The sequence below is a fragment of the Lynx canadensis genome, chromosome C1 (assembly GCF_007474595.2).
Source record: "Lynx canadensis isolate LIC74 chromosome C1, mLynCan4.pri.v2, whole genome shotgun sequence".
NCBI lineage: Eukaryota > Metazoa > Chordata > Mammalia > Carnivora > Felidae > Lynx > Lynx canadensis.
The window spans coordinates 71,183,231-71,204,515 of NC_044310.1; the positions used below are offsets into that span (position 1 = coordinate 71,183,231).

Below are 21,285 nucleotides of genomic sequence, written 5' to 3' on the forward strand. Positions count from 1 at the left end.
CACAGCACTCTCCACAAGTATACATACTCATAGCTCCTTTCATTCTTCTTTGTGTGATGGCCGCTGAACCCGTAACGATGTCTTCTAAGATGGCACACACAGCAAGGAACACAGGGACAGTGCAAAAAAAGGAAAGACACAGTCTCTGGAGCCTGATGAGCTGGCTCTGAACCTCAGCTCTGCACTCAGAAGCTGTGAAGCCTTGGGGAAGGTCCTTCAGGGTCCTCATCCTTTGTCACCCGCCCCCCCCCCTCAAAATAGGTAGAATAAAAAAAAAAACTCTACATCATAGGCTGTTGTGAAGATTAAACAAGCTCATATATGAAAGCACTTGGAACAGTCCCCAGGCAAACAACAGCACGCATTCATAGTGCTTCTTGTGTGGTATCATTGATGCCTACCTTCCCCACTAAATGATTGACCCTAGGAAGTGGGGACTGTATGTGTTTGTTCAACATTACAGTGTCTGTGCTTTCGTAATGCCTCAGTGTGTTTATGAGTAAGTGGAGAGCACTGGCACATGAGAAGACTACTGAATAATCCAAGTTAGAACCTGTGAAGGGCTGAGGGAGAGGAGAAGGCACAGAGCTGTGAGAGACCAAGAGTCAACCTGGTCTCCAGAGGGACCTAAGCAAGAGAGAGAAGGACCATCCAGGAAATGACTCCGGTTTTTCTGTCTTGGTGAGCTGAGCTCAGTCTGGACATTCATGACGAGAGAGGAAAACCTGGTGGCAGCTAAAGCCACGGGTGTGGACACAGCCACTGAGAGAGACCACAGAGGAAAACACAACTAGGAAGGATGGGGGGGGGGGGGGGGGGGGGGGAAGGGGCAGCAAGGTGGGGCATTATGAAGAGATGAGCTCAAAAAGTAGACTGAGAAGGGCCATGGGACAAGGGAATGGGACTGAGGGCAGGGAACTTCAGTGGCGTGCTCAGAGGGGATTATAAATCGGAGTCACTCCACAGCGACACCTCTGCAGAAAAGGCATCTAACAAAAAGACCAAGTGTGTATGGATTTAGTAATGCAAGTGCGTGAGCAACAACGGCAAGAGTGTCTGAGGGCAAACAGCTCATCCTGTGCATTAAGGGCATAGGCAGCGAGTAAGTGCAATTCACTGACTGAATTATTGAGGCGTGCTGAGCTTTAGACGCCTCCACTGCAGTAGGGGGAGCAGCTGGGCCTGCCTCATGGGCTGTCAGGAAATCAGGTGAGATCAACTTATGCCCAGTGCTTGCTGCAACGGTATCTAGCACCTAGCACTTACATTTTACTTTCAGCCGTTTTATAGTGAAGAAGCTTAAATTATCTTGTGATAACATCTAATGAGTAGATAAGAAAACAACTTAACTGAACCGAAGACAGACTTTTTCTTTCTTCCTCCTTTCCATCTTTCTTTCTATTATCTATGTATCTTTCTATCTGTGTGTATTTCTACGTATCTATGTATCTATTTCCTCCTTTCTTCTTTTTTCTCTTTCTTTCTATGTATCTTTTTATCTATGTATCATTCTTTCTACATACCTACCTAATCTATCTATGTATCTACCTGCCTATCTTTCTATGTATCTGTGTATCAATCTATCTTTCTATGTATGTACATAAGTATGTTATGTATCTATCTAGCTATATTTTTCTTTGTATCTTTTTCTTTTTTCTTTCTTTCCTTCTTTTCTTTCTTCTTTTCTATAATTTACCTATCTTTCTATGTGCCTCCTGTCCTGTCTGTCTGTCTGTCTATCTATCTATCTATCTATCTATCTATCATCGGGGTATCTATCTATCTATCTATCTATCAGGGCTATCTATCTATCTATCTATCTATCTGGGCCATGAAATAAGATGGAGGAAATAGGTACAGTTCTTGGGAATATGGGACTGAAAGCCTTATGAAATGCAAGGAGAGCATCTAATACCTTCCTTTCTGACATATAACTAGAACAAATCTCTATGATTTCTTATACCGGGCCTTATTTATAATAGGAAAATGGAGGCCCAGATCTAGAAGGATAAAGCATCCTTCCTAACACAGAAACCAGTATTATATTGTTTGTTTGTCTTGTCATACTAACTTCAGACACCTTTTTAAATTTTTTTATTTTTTTAAGTTTTCATTTTAAATCCAGTTAGTCAACATACAGTGTTCCATTAGTTTCAGGTACACAATATAGAACACTTCCATACATCACCCTGTGCTTATCACAAGTGCGCTCTGTAATCCCCAACACCTATTCCACCTCCCTCTGCTACCATCAGTGTGTTCTATATCGTTAAGAGTCTGTTTCTTGGTTTCGCTCTCTCTCATATTCTGTTTTAATTTCACCTATTGAGAAAACTAGTTGGCATGTTACAAAAAGCTATTTATGAATATCACAAGTGCTTATTACTCCAGTGAATCTGTTACCCCCCACAGGAACATTTGTCAAACTTGGTTTATAGAACACTAATCCAGAGAGATGCCCTTTGCCAACCTGGTTGGGGAAGTCCTACACCCCACCCAGTCCTCCCAGAGGTCCTAAGGAGTCAGTCTTGCACACACTGCCGCTCTCAACCAGGGCTTCCCCTATTTACCCACACCCCCTTTCCCTGAAACACTGGGAAATCACCCATCAGTGGGGAACCTTGCCCACTAATACCTACCTCCTCCAGCCCCTCATGCCTGACTTGCTACGCTTATAAAATCCAGTTAAAGTGAAGACTGGTGGCAAACTTGGGGACAAGTATTCGAAGTCATAAAAGGCAACATGAGGTTTCTCTGTGAAAATGGACAACCCCTCGTTATTTCGCCCTGTGATAACACAGGTAATGACAAGAGGAAGAGAAAAGCCTCAGAGTAAGTGAATGGACACGAAGGAGCCTCAGAACTTTCGGAAAATAACACCAAGATTCCACTAGATGTCACCCTTGCCTTTGTCCCACATCCCCCAAAGCCAGGGCAGACAGTTTCCATAGACAAAGGTGGGGGGGGGGGGGATCCACTTTCTCAGCTGGTTTCCAAACTTCAACTTTTTAAGGGTTTCATGTCACATCATTTTATTTTAAATTCATATTCTCCTAGTAACAGAATCTGGTTTCTTCAAAAGACACGGCTCTGGGAGAAACTCAGATGTCAGTATTCTTACTAAGGGGTCTGTGAGGTTAGTATTTCTCTTCACTGGCCACAGAAGGGAGCCAGAACTCTTCCCTTTTGAGTAATAGGCAAGGAAAACTCCCCGACATCTAGCAGCCCTGTGGGGAGGAAAGAAACACGTTTGACTGACTAACGCTTCAGTCATAATGACTGTTCCAAACCACATTTCATTCGTGACAAAAGTTAGCTTTTCTCACATAAAATAGCTGAACCTATACCGGACTAGGCATCTGATCTGCGTGTGTCTCTGTGGGAGGCAGCGTGTCTGCTGGGAAAGAGGAACCGCTTTCAAACAGAAAGAAACTAAAACTGTCTACACGGACCAGAACCTTGAGTCAGTTAATGGAAATACTGAAACCAAACCTCAGAATCCTTAAGATGTATCGTATAACTGAAAAAGCAACAAGCCCACAGACAAATCTAGATTAAAACAAAACTAAAAGAGTTAAAAACCATGGGCATTTCACATTTTATGTTGTCCTGACAATCCTGTCTGAGGCAAACGCAGTTCAACAAAACTTGTAGGTGAAAAAATACTGACAATCCATCAACACCATCCTGACCCCTCTGTGAGAAGTTCCACAGAGTCCACTTTACATTACGGATGAAGACGTGTTTTCTGAGTAACCCACCGAGTAAACCCCCCAATGTTTGGACAGGCTGCTCTCTGAGCTCCGAGGGCCTTGATCCTTCCCTGCTGTCAAAGGTTCAGCTCCAAGTATAACCTCCCCAACCATCACTGGTAGATTTTTCTCCCTCTGCCCCAAGTTAACCTTTGCTTTCTTTATCCCCATCCCTTTTCACCTCACACCACTTATTCCTATTCGTGACACATCAGAGATTCTACAAGCCGGTCGATCTCACTCACTAAGGCGTTTTCTTCCTTTTTCCATAGTGCCCAGCAACCACTATGTGCCAACTCTTGTTTTCGGTGCTTTCCTTGACATATGAACCCACTGAATACTCAGCATCCTGGAAGGCAGACACTATCATCACCCTCATTTTATAGAGAAAGGTACTTAGAAATAGAGAGGTTAAGTGATTTGTCCAAGACCACAGGCATAACAAACAGAACCAAGACCCAAACCCAGCAGTCTGGCCCCAGAAACAGTGATCCTAACGACCCGGAACCCCTTCTCTCTTAAGGTGCGTAATCAATCAACATCTACTGGAACTGAACAAAAGGCAAGGCTTAGGATATTCTGTACAGAGTTAAATGCTTGATAATTTTCGGGAGCTCTTTCTTCCTATAGCCATCCAAATAAGCATTTAAACATCCTGAATCCCAAAATGAGTGTCAAAGATCATCCATAATTCACAACGGGCAAGCATGGGACTACTTACTAGATCCAGATATGTTCAAGTCTTTACATTCTTCAATTTTAGCATCACTGCCAAAATAGATTTTGATCTTGCCACTGTGAGCTTATTGTCAAAGGTAATCTGGAGACACAAATGTATGGAAAGGTTACCGCCCAGCGGAAAGTATGGTATACTAGATAAACTCTGCTTCAAATATCACTGGCATCCGAACAGCATGCTGATTCAAAAATAATTCTGGGGTACCGGGTGGCTCAGTCAGTTGAGCATCCAACTTCGGCCCAGGTCATGATCCTGTGCTTCGTGGGTTCGAGTCCCGCGTGGGCTCTGTGCTGACGGCTCAGAGCCTGGAGGCTGCTTCGGATTCTGTGTCTCCCTCTCTCTCTGCCCCTCCCCCATTCTGTCTGTCTCCAAAAATAAACATTAAAAAATTTTTTTTTTAAATAAAAAAAAAATAGCACTGATGAAAAACTGTTCTCATCATGTGATTCCTTCACAAGTTTCTTTTTTCTTTTTTTAATTTTTTTATGTTTACTTACTTTTAACACAGAGAGCATGAGCAGGGGAGGGGCAGAGAGAAAAGGAAACACAGAATCCAAAGCAGGCTCCAGGCTCTGAGCTGTCAGCACAGAGCCCGACACAGGGCTCGAACTCACAAGCCGCGAGATCATGACCCGAGCCAAAGTCAGATGCTTAACCAACTGAGCCACCCAGGTGCCCCACAAGTTTCTATTATTAATGAAAGAATATGATCCAAAGGGTAAATACGTGGAATCTACTGAATCCATCGTACTGAGTCGTATTCAGGTTCAGAGAAATCTTGGAGCAAACAAGAACCATTAGTCCCAGGAACAAAAACAAGATTCACCAGTCTTTGACAAGAGAATACAATTATCTCATTTATGATACTGAATGGAATTTAAAAGCATTGGCTTCAACTTACTCCTTTGGGTATGAAATTCTAGGTCTTTGCTAGGGTTGGAAACTATTTTTCTGTTTGCTTCAAATGCTACGGATAATGCTTTCAGAGGTGACAGACTGCTCCCAGCTCCAGGCTGAAATTTAAGATTTCCAAATGCCCTCAATCTTCCACATTATGTTTCTGTCATTGGTTTACAAGCGATACGTGCTGAGTATCTTAGGCTTGAGAGAAGTACGTTGGGGGGCTTTCCTATGGGAGAATGAGGCCCCGTGTGTGCCAGGCTTAGCGGAGGTGTGCTCACAGCTCATAGGGACTGAAATGGGGCCTGCAGGTTTAATTCTCCAGCCTCTGGTTTGGTCCGAGTGATATTCTTGGATTACATAGAACGTGGCTTATGTGTAGAGATGTGCAGGCACTTGGGGATTTAATTACAGATCACCTACACAGTCAGCCCTGTGAGCTCTTGGCCTGAGGATTTTTGGGGATTTTGTAATGTGTTTTGTAATGTGTAAGTCAACCCAGGGAGCTTAATCATGCTCTTCTCTGCCAGAGACATTCTTCCTCACCACATCTCAAGACTTATAATTACTTTTATCTCTTTGTTTATTTGTTTTCCGGTCTATCTCTTCCACTAGACTGTAAGCTTCCTGAGGGCCACTGCACCTCTTCAGCAGGGCAATGCCTGGTGCGTAGGAGGGACTCATTATGTATCTACTGATTGTTGTTGAATGGAGCACTCCTCTGAATTGCTATAAGGGTGTCACAAACAACTGTCAGCTCAGCATTCAGTTTTGTCCCACGATAAAGGGGGGAGGGAGGAAGGGAAGGAGAGAGGGAAGGAGGGAGAGAAAGCATGAAACCCATGAAATGGGGAGGCAAGTTATTCTCATAGATACGAACACATTCTCTTCTACTGCACATACCTTCTCCCAAAATAAAAGAAGCAACAACTAAGCCTTTGCAGACTGGCCCTCAGATCAAGGGGGCAGTTTCTGCCTTGAGGTTTGAAAACATTCGCTACAATAGTTGCAAAGACCTTCCTTTGAAATAGGAAAACATCCTAGACACTTAAAACACTTGTCATAAACTTTTTTTCTAATGTATTAGGGAGTAAGAGGTCAAAGCCAATTTTGAAAATTCCTCTTTCCAGCCCAGAAATCTGGCTTTAAAAGGCTGGAAAGGGCTTGCTTCATTTTCCAAAATCATGGTCTCTGGATCAACAATGCTAGAAAGTGTCATTAAGCTGTTTTAAACACCACTGCATCTACACATGTATACAGGCTGGTGTGTTTTACACTTGGCATCTACAACAGGAATAGAGAAAAAATAATAAAAACCAGCTTCAGAAAGATAGACACTTGCCGTATTATGAAAGACGTAACAGTCCGGTAACTCTCGGGAATGAATCGTCTGTAGGTCAATGCCTTTGAGGTGAAAGGAAATTTCAACTTGTAAGAGCCTGAATAAAAAAATATTACAAGATATAAATTATCATAGTCTTACTATCCTACTCTGCTTTCCCCATCCCTGTCTCCTGGGAAGTGAGACTTAAAAAGGTATTTACCGATAAAATTCCAGTCTGAAGAATGACGAGTTCTTCCACTCCTGAGGGTATGTGGAGAGGTCTAAGTGAACACAATCTAGGGCAAGGAAACAAGAAAGACTGTTTCAGGCAAGAATCGAATGCTAAAAGGAGTGGGGCAAAGTGTGCTGAGAAGCAGGGTACTTAAAGTATCGCTCCACAAAATCCGTATTTTTTGTAACAAGACCAGTAACTTTCTAGGAGAGAATCTGGAACTACCACTCTAACCACGTGATCAAAGTTAATGTCACCAGTAAGGGGATAAACAGACATCATGCTCCTCCTGAAATAACGTACTATTTGTGTGGTATTCCTGCCCTATATGCATAACCTCAATCAAGTCATAAAGAAACAGAAAAATCCAGTGAGGAATTTTCTACTCTTTTAAAATGTCAAGGTCATTTAAAAATAAAAGTTAAGGAATTTATTTTGCTCCAGATTAAAGGAGAGTAAAGTAATTTGACAACTAAATGCATTATGTGATCTTGGACCAGGAAAGTGGCAGGGGGTGTGTGGGACGGGCACATGGGGTGGGGGTGGGGGGCATGGGTGGGCAGTTTTCTTTTTCTATAAAGAATAGGACAATTGATGAAATGTGAATAACGTTTGTATATTTTAGTGCCGTATCTATGTTCCTTCATGCTTTTGAACTTGAAGTTGGTTATGTAGGAAAATGTTTGTTTTGGGGAAATGTACACTGGCCTATTACACAGGTAAAGAGACATCATGTCTGTACCTTACTCTTCTACGTTTCAGGAGAAATATTTATACATTGGAAGAATGATAAAGTAAGTGTGGTAAAACGTTAGCCTTCGGAAAACCTAGATGAAGGGATACAAGGAAATCTTTGTGCTATTTTGCAACTTTTCTGTTAAGTCTGATGCTTTCCAAATAAAAGAGAGAAAGAAACTTATGTTTTATTTAAGTAAAAACAAATTATGAGCTGTTAACTATAAAAGAATGATTCCAAGAACCTCATATAAAAATAGTCTCATCGTTGTGTAGCTCAACACCTTGGCAGGAAAAGCAAGTAGGTCTAGAAACAGTGAGCGCCTTTCAAGGTCACAGAGCTCTGACACAGAATTGGTGGGAAGCCAGCCTGCCTGACTCCTGCCCAGGCTGTTGCTGCCCCTTCCTGCTGCCTTTGAAATGGAAACGCCGGGCCTCCTGCAGTGCCTGGTACTCAGAAAGTGCTCTAGAATCTTGGTAGACTTGACGGCTGATTCTTAAAGCATCTTCTCCCACTGGGCTTTGGAGCAGCAAAGACCTACCATCACTTGATCAGTATATGACCTTGGCTTAGCCACCTAGCGTGACTGAGCACCAATTTCCTCACTTGTAAAATGAAGGCCAGACTGATGATACTTAAGGTCCTTCTACCTTTACCATTCTTATTTGAAGATAAAGTAAAAGAAAACAAAACATTTAAACTAAATTGACTTGAGCCAAGTGGCTATACTCCAAAAAGAGAAGGAGCATGTTCAAAATCTCTATGCCAGATACTGTCCTAGGTCTTTTTCTCCTGTATTTCACTCAATCTAAGATACTTGTTTTTTTCACTTTTAAAATATTTCTAAAATGGAAGAGTCTTTTTTTATTAGTATTAATTTATTTTCAAGTTAGCTGACATACAGCATCATCTTGGTTTCAGGAGTAGGACCCTGTGATTCATCTCTTACATATGACACCCAGTGCTCATCCCAACACGTGCCCTCCTTAATGCCCATCACCCATTTAGCCCATCCCCCACCTCCTCCCTCCAGCAACCCTCCATTTGTTCTCTGTATTTAACAGTCTCTTCTCTTGGGGTTTGTCTCCCTCTCTAAAACAGAGGAGTCTTAAAAAACATTGATGGCATCTTAGATTCAGAGAAATACAACAGCATTTGTTAATTTTATACTGCATGTAAAATTCACCTTATAAAAGTCTATTTGGTTATTCAAATTTTGTAATTGTAATTCTGGAGTTACACTTTTTCTAAATACACATTCAGAGCTCTCAGAAGGCCGGCTGACCTGATGCCACAGTCATTGCTAATGAGACCACCAAACACCTGATAGTAACAAAACCTAAGAACTGAGGGTTTTTTCCCTAAAGATGGCAAAAGCCCTAAGAAAAACATCAAACCTCAAAGGAAACAAACTGGTATTAGAGTAGCAGCCTCATCGCTCAAAGAACCTCATTTACAGAGCAGAATACTGCAGCGAATGAAATAACAACCCTCTCAGAGATAAAGGGAAGGCAGATTATATGTGTTCTTTAAAAAACAAGGAAAATTGGGGCGCCTGGGTGGCGCAGTCGGTTAAGCGTCCGACTTCAGCCAGGTCACGATCTCGCGGTCCGTGAGTTCGAGCCCCGCGTCAGGCTCTGGGCTGATGGCTCGGAGCCTGGAGCCTGTTTCCGATTCTGTGTCTCCCTCTGTCTCTGCCCCTCCCCCGTTCATGCTCTGTCTCTCTCTGTCCCAAAAATAAATAAACGTTGAAAAAAAAAAAAAAAAACAAGGAAAATGATGAAATGGTCATGATGCCTCATGCTGAGAACATGTAGAAAGGACAGGATAAGAAATTCAAAATCTGTGTTATAGAAAATGAAGCACTATTGTATTAGAATGATAGCCATCTAAATGTTGTAAAAACATTTTTAAAAGCAGGATTTATAACAGTCCCCCCAGTGATGCTAAACCATAAAGCTACAGGTCTAGAGGCAAGATATGTCCACAGCATGAATTAAGGGAAACCCTTAGCTTGAAATGCACATTCAATCATGCAACTAAATATAGACCCACAGAGAAAGTGGGCATACAGGCTGAGCATACCAAAGGATGATTATCTTAATAATAAAGATGATGCAAAACTCATGAATAGGTAATCTAGAACAGCTTCTACTAATTCACCTATACAAACTCACCAACGAACCAATGAACTAATTCACCTATACAAACTCACCAATTGCCTCACCAATGGAGTCTAACTCAATTCCTACTTCTATCATGTGCAGGCTTCCTCCAGTGTGTCTGAGAAAAGAAAGTCTAAAATTCGGTATCAAGTATTTTAAGAATATTCTTTACATCTTTTGAATAGATATGTCAAAAGGTTCTCTTTGACAAGTTACATTTAATAAGTCAAAAATACAACTAACTTGCTAAAACAGTCTCTCTTAAAATAAAGTCAAATTAAAAACCAACTTCTCTCCATTTGGTTAAAACTACTTCATATTCTGATAGAAGGAAAATGAACAAGGATACTACTGCCCAGTGGTCAGGTAATAAATCCTGCTGTCTGGCACTGCCTGTCTTGCCTAGCCACTGAGACTGACGTTGGCCACATTTCTTTCATCAATTTTCCAAGAAAAATCAATTGAGGAAAATGGCATATGAATCACTGGAAAATAGTGGTAAGATGCATCTTAATTAAGTCACACCTTTTTAAGAGGACAAGGGGTGTTTCAAGGCTGCTGGCCACAGAACCAGGCCACTGACACCTTGATGATCTCTGAAAGCCACCTGGGACCTTTGATAGTCCTGGCTTATGGTCTGTTTCCTTCAGAGTCAAGAGCATGGGACAAATTTACTCATGAAGAGTTTCTGAACAGGAAGCCTGTGGAAACAGACTCAGAACCTCTGTTTGGTTTGCGGTAGGCACCACACTCAGTGCAGAGCCCAACGCAGGGCTTGAATTCATGACCTTGAGATCAAGACCTGAGCTGAGATCAAAAGTCAGACGCTTAACCGACTAAGCCACCCAGGCATCCCTCAGAACCTCTGTTTTATAGAGGTGTTCTTCTATTATTTTACCAAAGTGTCCTAAATTGGATTGTAGGAAGTATGGTCAAATGAACCGTGCGATACTCTCTTTTTCATAAAACCATTTCACAATTAAAATGCTCCTAGGACCCCTCTTCCAGAACTGTTCACTTCTTGAGGAGTCATGACTGATCAATCTTTGTAGCACATAACCCCAGTACATAAAACAGGAAGTGCCTTGGGCACAGTAAGTATACAGCAGAGATTTGTTAAATGAATGACAACCACCCCCCCTCCAGAGTCTTAAGTCAACCACTTTGCATTTACGTATGATGTGCTTTTAAATTCTTAACAGAATGGCACAAAATACTTCTACTTGATTAGATACTGACTTTTTGCCAAGCCATCTCCTAAAAGAGAAAATGAGTTGCTAACCACAATTCATCTTTGAAGAACATGAATGTATTTAATATATAATAGCAAGAGCACCAAACATTTTAACATGCATTATTTCGTTTATAAATATAGACTCTTATTTTTTTTTCCAAAAGCCTAATTGCCTCCTCATGGAGGGAAAAACCTTAACAAACAGGAAGCACCTGTGTATTTACCTCAACAACCCCCCCCACAACAATCTTGAGTTGTACCAAGAAGTTCCATAAATGCTCCCCAGTCCTATGGCAGTAAACTTGCAGTTTCCTGAGGCAGCGCCCTTTGCAGGCATGTGTTAAAGCCCCAACTATGTTAGTTAGCTTAGCGAAGCAAAGTTGATCCATTTGAGCTGTCAGCACATGAGGGGATGTTTGTTCTTACCACAGAAGATGATAAAGGCATATAAATGAAATTATCACCACATTACCTATTTCAATGTCGCTGTCAATATTCAGTGTCTCATTAGAAGGAAACATGGTCCCTTTCTTGTAATGCTGCTTACAGACTTTTAAGCCAATCCTATTGTCTTCGTTTTCTCCATAACCAAGGGTCCCCAGGGATATGTTCTTTAGCTGATGATACTATTAAAAATAGTTAAATAAAAATACTTATGAGCTTTTAAGAGTTTCATCAGAAGTTACAACATATGGAATACACTTATAGCTATTTTAAATTGTGTATATCAAAGTCCTCAATGGAACTCCCCCGTGTAAAATACCATAGGGTGATTTTCTCAGGTTGGGCAGGAAATACCCTGCCTCACGGAACTCAGAACTCAAGTAAACATGCCGACAGAGGCTCCCCCCTCACTGAGAGCCAAAGTGAGGTGCCCTGACCTCACAGCAGACTACTGTCCCCTGGCTCCAACCCCCACCTTAGAAAACCACACTGGCCTCCAGGCGGTTCCTGGAGCTCACCAGGCACATTCTTGCCCGGGCCTTTGCTGTTCCTTCTGCCTAGAACCCTGTGTTATCTAACTGCTGGTTCACTCCTTCAGATCTTGAGTCAAATATCACCGCTCCAGCCAGGCCTTTCCCTTACTACCCAGTGCAAGTTACAAACATCCATCAGCAGCACACAGGCTCCACCAGGCACTGCCAGTCTCCTCCTCTGCTTTATTTCACAGCAGTTATCACTTTCTGACATACCACTCAGGACCCAAGCCATCCACACCCCACAGCTCACAGTAATGAACACAACTTACATTATCTTACATGAACTTACAGTAGCTCTCATCAACAGGACGCTACCATCGGCCTATCTGCACAAACAGAGCTTCATTAACATGTCTTTATCATTCCAGGAAACTTTTGTCCAGGAACATAACAGCTACAAATAACTCTATTGTTTATTTCAGGAACATCCAAAACAATTCATTTAGACCGATCATCAATTTGAAGATCTAATCTAATTAATTCCAAGACTCTTTGAAACCATGCCCCTCTCCCCACAAACCCTCACCTTGTTGTGTCCACCAATCTGAAACCATTGCATCCTGTCTTTAGCCAATTCTAATAGAGCTCTCCCCTCACATTGAAAGACCCACCCTAAATCAGACTTCAAAATCTGTATTTGGACTTTGCCCTCTTCACCCAAGGCACTGATGAGTAGTCAAGGGAGTGTCTCCTGTATTTCCGTCAACAAGCTCAGTTTTACCAACATGTTTTCCAGGTGGTGTTTTCAGGCAGCTAGCATTCAGTGCTACCTATTTCACTTCATTTGTGTGGCTCTCTCCTCCAGAATTAAGTTCTATAAGAACAGGGCTTTTGTTCATTGTATTCATGATGTTTTCCCAGTGTCTAGAACAGTACTCGTACATACTAAGCCCCCAAATATTTATTGAATGAGAAAAAGAAAAAATAAGATTAACGATCTCTCTCCCCTAAATGCTTTCCTCAAGGTCCATCAATCTGGTTTCTCAATACCTGCTTAGATACAACTATATCATATCCTACTCTATATTCATAAGATTCAGCTAGGCTTACTAATGGTAAGACATCAAAACCGAGATCCTAGAATCTTACATTTGGTATCTCATTCATCAAATCTTCTGAGATTATAAATCTACTCTTGGCTATTTGAACTGGAGTAATCTCCCAAAAGTAGTGGGAATAAAGGGACAAATAAAAAACACACACCTTTAAGAAAAATGTTAAGCAGGCAAAAGGTATTGTGTGGAAATGTAGCCGGAGAAATAGCAATGAATATTTTTTGACAGACTGCAAAATTTAAATTAGAATATTTTAATATATGTATAATTTTTTTTTTCTAAAACAACAAGGTCAAGTGTCAATATATTCTTAAAGCGTAAGTCATTCCCAACAAAACTCTTACCTGATTGAGAGCAAAAAAGATGCTTTCGTAGGCATCCTCTTGGGTATACACACTGCAACTATAGTCATCTTCATCTGTGCCAGAATATCCTTTCAGAAACAAGTGCTTAAAAGCAACAGTGTTCTCTTCTTTGAAAGCAACCACGAGCTGGTTACTTAGACCAAAACGAACAAGCTAGAAAAGGAAATCAAACAGGAAGATGTAATTTTTACCATTTACCAGGGCAGGCAAATGCATTCTTATTATCATCACCCCACCCCACCCCCCAAACATCAGCAAGAAAAATCTCACTGCTTTGGTGTTTACTAACCCCGTTAGTGTCAAAATACAAGTCCCAAAGAAGAACAACCTCATCAAGCTATATCAGCAATTCAAAATAGTGTAAAATTAGAGGAAATTACCACTGGGATTGTTTTACCTCCCTGAGGTCAAACCCATTCACTGTCACCAAGCACCCACCTTCTGGGGATAAAACTCTCACTTATTCTCCCTTATGCTGTATCCCAGCCTGAGCGTGGGCACCAAGGGCTCTCTCTCTCTTTATCAGAAGGGAATGTATTCTCCCTGCCTTTCTTGGAGTCCAATAAGTGAGGACAATTAGCAGGCAGTAAATGTTTACCAAAAAAACCCAGGAAATTACACACTCAGCTACACACATCAACAACCTCTCCTTCCCTCTCATGCACGCATGCACGTGCACACACATGCAATGGCAGAAGTCAAGTCAAACCTTCATAAGTCCTGTCCCCCACATCCTTCCCCATCTACTCACTTCGTCTTCTCATCTGCTTTGAAGACAATACAAGTCCAAAAATTTTGCCCCAAGTCTTCATCCCACCAAATACCCAAAACGACTTGGGACTTGGTTTCTTCAGCAAGTCGACTAGATGACTGTGGCCCTTCTGCTATTTGCTGTCACCCCATGGTGGGATATGACAGACTGCGTGGCTCTGAACAAGACATCAACTCATGAATCTTTCAGGTGAAACAAACGTTAATCTGCATCTGCCAACGTACACGTTGTTTTTTAGTGATTTTTATTCTTTAGCTTTTAAATTTTGCCTGACTTTTTGGAAAGGCTGAATAATTAAAAATAACAGCTACCATTTTTCAGCAATTATTATAGTCCAGGCACTTTACTAACTGCATTACAAGCACTATCTCAGTTGCTAACACAAGATAAGGTGGTCATCTTCACTTTACAAATGTGGAAACTGAGACTGAGCCACATTAAATTGCCCTGACTAGAATGAAAGCCAGGTCTAACTCCAAAGTCACTTGACTACACTACGCAATTTCCCTCCATTGAAGAATTTGTCTTTGGGACTCTTCTTATGGAAAAGAATTTAGGTGCTAGCTTCCCAGAATTGCAACTACTGTTTGAGAATGTACTTAGATGACACTCATTAGCATCTGAGCCTCACCAGGTCACATTCCTCAAATACTAAGTCAAAGGATTGAGCAATTGTTAAAGCCCAGCCAGTCTAAGGAAAATATCAGAAAAGAAGCCCCACCTCATCCAACCTGGGCTGGAAATCAGGCAATGGAAAACTAAAGGCTTTTCTGAGCACAGGACATCTGTCAGTGGTGCCCGTAGGAGATGCCGGAAAAGGTCAGGTTGCTTTTTGAAAGCCTAAAGTAAACCAGGGAACCCATACACACATGATTGTTTCAAAGTGTTACTAACAACTGATACACAAATGAAAAAAAAAAAAACAAAACTGGTATACACACACATGAATTAAGTTCTTCAACCAAAGTCTGCCGAGTGCTTACTCTGTGCTGAGCTGGGATACAATGTGAGCAAGATCAAGTTGCATAGTGTTGAATAACAGGTCTTACCATTGAGTGCCAGGGACTGTGCCTAAAATTTACATTTTAATTTTTTTTTTTTTTTTTTTTTTTTACTTAACTATCCAACGCCCTATGAGAAGGATATTACACTGGGCTCCACAAGGACAGGATTTTTTTTTTTCTTTTCTTTTCTTCCCCTCTACTCAGGAACTGGAATAGTACCCATCACGATGCCAGAGTCAAATACTGAATCTGTTGATAAATATAATCCCATTTTGCACACATGAGGTCTGAAGTCAAGGAATTTATCCAGGTTGGAACAGCTAGAAGGTATCAGAATGAGGATACAAATACATCTATTAGGTTTCCACGTTCCTCCTGTTGACCACCTGGCCACCCTTCTTCTCAAACGGAGATACTGCCAACTTCACTCTAGAAGCAGGGATATTCAACCCAATCCTCCCACACTCAGACTGAAGCTTAAACATGCATGTGCGCGCGCACACACACACACACACACACACACACACACACTGTGTGGGGAATGGATAACTTGACCAAGAATGTGGCATACTATTTGCTGCCTTTTTAAGCTACCCCCTTATTTAAACTCCAAGTTCATCAACTCAACTTTGGGAATGAGAGAACACGAACCACTCCCATCTGGCATCGGGAACAAGAAATCTCCTCCATTCTATTATTCAGAGAACAAGCTAAGATCCACCTATGTGGCCCAGCATCAGGTTAAGGTTGGGATTTTCAAAGCGTCTCTTAGTAGAGAAGAGAAACCCTGGGGAGGAGATCATAAGTCCCAGTCCTGCTATGGCAGAACCCTACCCTCCCTATGGAGCAAGAGTAAGGAGATGACGCAATTGGTCAAATAGTTGACAGAAAAATAGTTGACAGAAAAATAGCCCCACCAACTAGCCCTTAAGATTTGCTGAAACTATGATATAAGTCAGAAAAATTCTTACACATTAAGGGCAGCCTGGCAAAATTATGAATTTAAGACCTGATTGTGAAATGAGTGTAGGAGAAAATATTCTGTACCAGGTTAAAAAAAAAAGATATTGCTCTAATAATGTACAAAGAATATGGGAGGGAAAGCATAGAACAAGCAAAAGAATGTGAACACCTCTCTGAAGGTTATAAATTACTGCAGAACGCAGAATAGGAATGTCTTTTTTAAAAAAAAAAAAAAAAGGTTTCCTTCTCATCAACCCTGATAAAATGCCACCCATCTCATTAGACTTGAGGATGGAGTATTAAGAGACAGAAAAAGAGGAGGAAGGACAAGTGGGATTTGAAGGAAAGAAAGGTATTTGAGAAATCTGCTCCAATTAGATATCACCCAGGTAGCAAAACTTATTAGAATGATCCTCCAGCGGAGCAAGAGTTGAATCCCTCTCAACTTTGTCAGGGGAGACAGGGTACACTCACACAATAAGTAAACCATCAATTCCCAGAAACAGTCTCCTAAAAGTGAAAGCAGTGAGATAGACAGCAAGGGGGACTAGTGTGCCACGTGTTGAGTGGTCAGGCAAGACTGGTGGGGGACTTCCAATGGCACCTGCAAGATGATGGAGAAAAGTCCACTCTGGATGTGGTGGAGCAAACAGGGCAGGGATGAGAATCCCTGGGTGCATCCACCTGGCTGGGATCTGGGCAGGAAACAACAGAGGAAAGCCCATTGGAAGGGCAAGTTGAAGGAGACTGTGGAAATCTAAATTTCAAGCTACACAGTCGATTTTCTTCTGCAGGAAATGGGTACCACAAAAGTTTCTGAGCAGGAGAGTGACCCAATGAAGGCATTCTAAGAAGAATTCATTTGATATTAGCATTTAACAGACTGTATGTATGTAGATAAGAAAGGGAGGTATAAGACAAAGTCTGGAAGCAGCCTGGTTAACTTGCCTGTATTCCTAGACTGCACAATGAGAACAGGACCCATGTCTGGAATAAAAACAATCTGAGAATAAGAATGCAGACTCCAGAGTCAGACCAAGGGACTTGGTCTCTACCACTTACCAACGGAATGGTCACAATCAGGTTACTTCCTCTCTTTGGCCCCATTTCCTCATCCACAAGAAGCGGGAAGTAACTGACCCCACCTCACAGGGTTGCGGTGAGGATGAAATGAGTTAACACACATAAAGCACTTGTGCCTGGCACATGGAGAAGGCTACACCACGTGTTACATCTCAGCAGCAGTAACGTATTGACAGCTGTATTCCCAACAGAATACACAGCACAGGTTGTGCTTCAAACATACTTTAAATGAACAAGAGAAGAGTCTGTGCCAGAGAGAGAAGATAGTGAGTGTGGCAAAACATAAGCTGACACGGTTTTGAAGGAAGAATCCGGGGGATTTAATAGATACCAGGACGAAGAAGGTAAGTCAAAGATGGTGATGTTCTGTGCCTGGATAAGCTAGAGTTCTAGTAACATTAATAGACCAAGAAGCTGAATGGAAAGCTGGTTTGGCCAGAGAAGAAAGTGGGAAACAATTAAAATTAACCAAATGAAACAGGGGACTTTATCTCTCCTCCTTCCATGTAATACTAATAATGCACCCACTTTATAGGATGCCAAAATTCAGACTTCAAGACCAAGACTTAAAATGAAAAATAATTTTAAATGGAGAAAGTCAAGCATACACATTTAACAGTGGCCCTGTATCTCAATTTTGTTGGTTTTTTTTAAGCTTGTTTGTTTTAAAGCAACTTGGTTACCCTAAAACTTGATGCACTGAAAGCATGTTATACAGTGAAATACCCTCTTTATGATCACAGAATAAAGATGCAACTTCAGTTACAGCAGGAACTTCCTCTCATCTCTAAGACTATATGAAGGTATTTTTAGCAAGGTATTTATTTTTGTGTTCCAGAAATAACATCTTTTTAAAAAATATTGTTTAATTTTTAATTTCTATTTTTTTAGAGAGAGAGAGCAAGTAGGGAGAGGGACAGCGGGAGAGAGAGAATCTCAAGCAAGCTCCATGCTCAGCATGGATCCCACAACCCTGGGATCATGACCTGAGCGGAAATCAAGAGTCGGACACTCAGCCAACTGAGCCACCCAGGTGCCTCCAGAAATAACATCTTTATAAACATCTTTACATGGATAACAGAATGATTATTGTCAATGGAACCAAATACCCGAAATCAGTAGAGTTTCTAAAAGGGTATGCATTTTAAATGTAGTTACCTAGAGAGCCCCCCCACCAAAAAAAAAGAAAAAACCGGTTCCAAACCACAGTCTCAAAAACTAGATGACAACTTTGATGGCTGTAGTGATGCTGGTGATTAAGTCTCAAGGATATAAGGGCACCTGGGTGGCTCAGTTGGTTAAGCGTCTGCCTCTTGATTTCAGCTCAGGTCATGATCTCACGGTTTGTGAATTTGAGCCCTGCATCAGGCTCTGTGCTGACAGTCCAGAGCCTGCTTGGGCTTCTCTCTCTCTTTCTCAAAAATAAATAACTTAAAAAAATATGAAACTCAACAGAAGATCCCAGTGTGTAGCCTTTGTGTGCTCCTGCTAGATGGGGTGGAGGTGGGTAAGCGTTTACTTAAAGCACTTAGCTACTGATGGAAGGGAGACAGTGTTCTGATAAATCCCAACACAGAACAGTCAAAAATGTGGATTTCAAAAGTGTATTTGAATGAAGATGAGAAATTCGAAGGACACCATCACCTGGGATTGAGCAGATTTTTCCAGTCTACGTGCTTCACTCGGATACAGAACTCCACCCCCACCCCCACAGACATACAGGTCTACTATTCTATACAGATCTATGATTTATCTGTATTTACCTCATAATCCCTTACTAAAACAAGGTCCTCATCAAAACTGAACTTCAACCTACCCTCTGCCCTCCAGAGTCAACATAATTTTACAGTTTTATGAACTTGAGTGTGGACTTTTCAGAACAGAAGTTAAGGGCGGAACACCTGAAAACTGTTTCACCTTGTGGTAAGGGAAAAAAAAAAATCCCTGAACAAACTGATAATGTGAATTACCTGCGTGGTGACCATGGCTATCTTCAAAATCTGCAGTCCCAGCTTCCATGGGATCTGGTGTCGGGCTCGGTATTTTTCACAAGGGTTCATGAAATAAAACTTCAGGTCTTCCCGCAGACATTCCTCTTTCACCTCAGAATCAAGATGAGCCATTGCATTTCTGCCACACAAGACCAATTTTTAAATTAGCAGAACATCTTGTTCATCAGAGAGTTTCTGAATAATGCTTTCCATTCGTGTTCTTTACCCATTCTTACAAGCAAAATTCTCTCTCCAAACAGTAACCGCCTTTTCTCTTCAGAAATCTGAAAATTATTCAGGACCCTCTCTCACCTGCCTTTCCACATAGTTTTTCATCTTGTTCAAAATAGCCATTCTCAAAAAATTTGTGAGAACAGGATTTTATTTGCAAGACTCATCAATTCCTACCTCTCAACATATAGCATTCACCTGTCACTGGAATACTAACAAAAACTAGATGGGATAGTTTCATGATACTCCAGGTATGAAACCACAGAAATTCAGCAAAGACTAATGGAATTATATTGCCATGAAAATAGAGAATCTTTGTTCTATAATGCTGTACTCAATGATTTTGCCCTTTCTTTTGATAATATAGCAGTGATTATAAGATTCAAAATGTAAATACCTTTAAAAAGTTAAAATAGTACCTATTTATGCCTAGTCAATTTATTTGTGTCACCTTATATTAGTAAAGTTTTCTTTTACTATTTTGAGGACAGTGGACTCAGAAATGGGCATGTGACTCAAGCTAAGCCAAAAAGAACCAATGAGTTATGGTCACAAGACTGTGATTATATCTGATGGGAGAAATGCCATCCTTCCACTAAGTTGTTGTCGAATTGGGGTGTGCAAAACAATCCACCGGCAGTATAGAAAGTATTAGTACTTCTATTTTATTCTTTCCTTTTTTAAATGTGTTTTATACTTTAATCTTTTATTTTACATAAACTCTACACCCAACATGCAGCTCAAACTCACTACCCTGAGATCAAGAGTCATATGCTCTATTGAGCCAGCCAGGTGCCCCTATTTTATTCTTTACCTTAAAAAAAAAACTGAACTCTACTAATAATTAATACAACATTGAATAACAGTGGTATATAATGGCATATAATTTATAAACATAAACACATGGAGAACATGTGCTTAACTTTTACCATTGGATACATAATCAACAAAGTTTGCAGATCATAGACTTAAAGCAAAGGCTGTGAGTCTGGAGTCTGTGAAAGCCACCTTGCCATCATAAGAGAGCAAGTCAGAGAGTGAAGCTAACACAGAACAGACAAAAGATAGGCATTAAGCCTAATGGCAATACTTGAGTTCCTTGATCCAACTATACCTGAAGCCATTCATCTCAAGACTTCCAATTTGAGCTAATAAATACTCTTTGGGGCTTAAGCTAGTTTAAGTTAGACTTCTGTTTCTCACAACAGGAAGTGTCTTGATGGTAAATTTAATGAATAAATTTTACTAAGTTCAGCCAATCACTCAAGGTACTCATCTCTGGGGAAGTTTCTATAATTGGGGGTCATTTGCGGGCATCTTTTCACCTGAAATATCTGAATGACCTATTTTTATACTGACTTCAGATCTACATTATCTACCCCAATTAACAAGTTTTAAAGAAGACTAAAAAGGAAAGACTATTTTAAGGCTTATATTAAGACCATTTAAGGCTTATACTCAGTTAATAATTTTCTATTTTTAAATTGATTTTTAGACCTTCTATTTCCAGAAATAGTAGGCTAGGTTATTCATAATTCACCTGCTGGGCAGAAGGAAGGGAAAAAAAGGAAGGAAGGAAGGAAGGAAGGAAGGAAGGAAGGAAGGAAGGAAGGAAGGAAAAGAAGGAGGAAGAATGTAAGAAAGGGGAAAGGAAAAAGAAAGGAAGGGGAGGAAGAGGGACGTTAGAAAGAAAGGGAAAGAAAAAGAAGAGAGAGAAGTCAGATGCTGGATAAAATACATATTTCTTTTGGGGGGTGTG

General features: G+C 41.0%; 1 protein-coding gene across 1 annotated transcript in view; it reads right to left on the minus strand.

Annotated features, from left to right (window-relative positions):
- Nucleotides 1–21,285, minus strand: part of MCOLN2 (mucolipin 2) — a 57,474-nt gene that overhangs the window by 18,525 nt on the left and 17,664 nt on the right. The window contains 7 exon segments of the mRNA XM_030325588.1: nucleotides 4,470–4,554; nucleotides 4,557–4,572; nucleotides 6,734–6,830; nucleotides 6,936–7,011; nucleotides 11,555–11,708; nucleotides 13,462–13,635; nucleotides 19,275–19,434. Coding sequence (XP_030181448.1) covers nucleotides 4,470–4,554; nucleotides 4,557–4,572; nucleotides 6,734–6,830; nucleotides 6,936–7,011; nucleotides 11,555–11,708; nucleotides 13,462–13,635; nucleotides 19,275–19,434 — 762 coding nt within the window.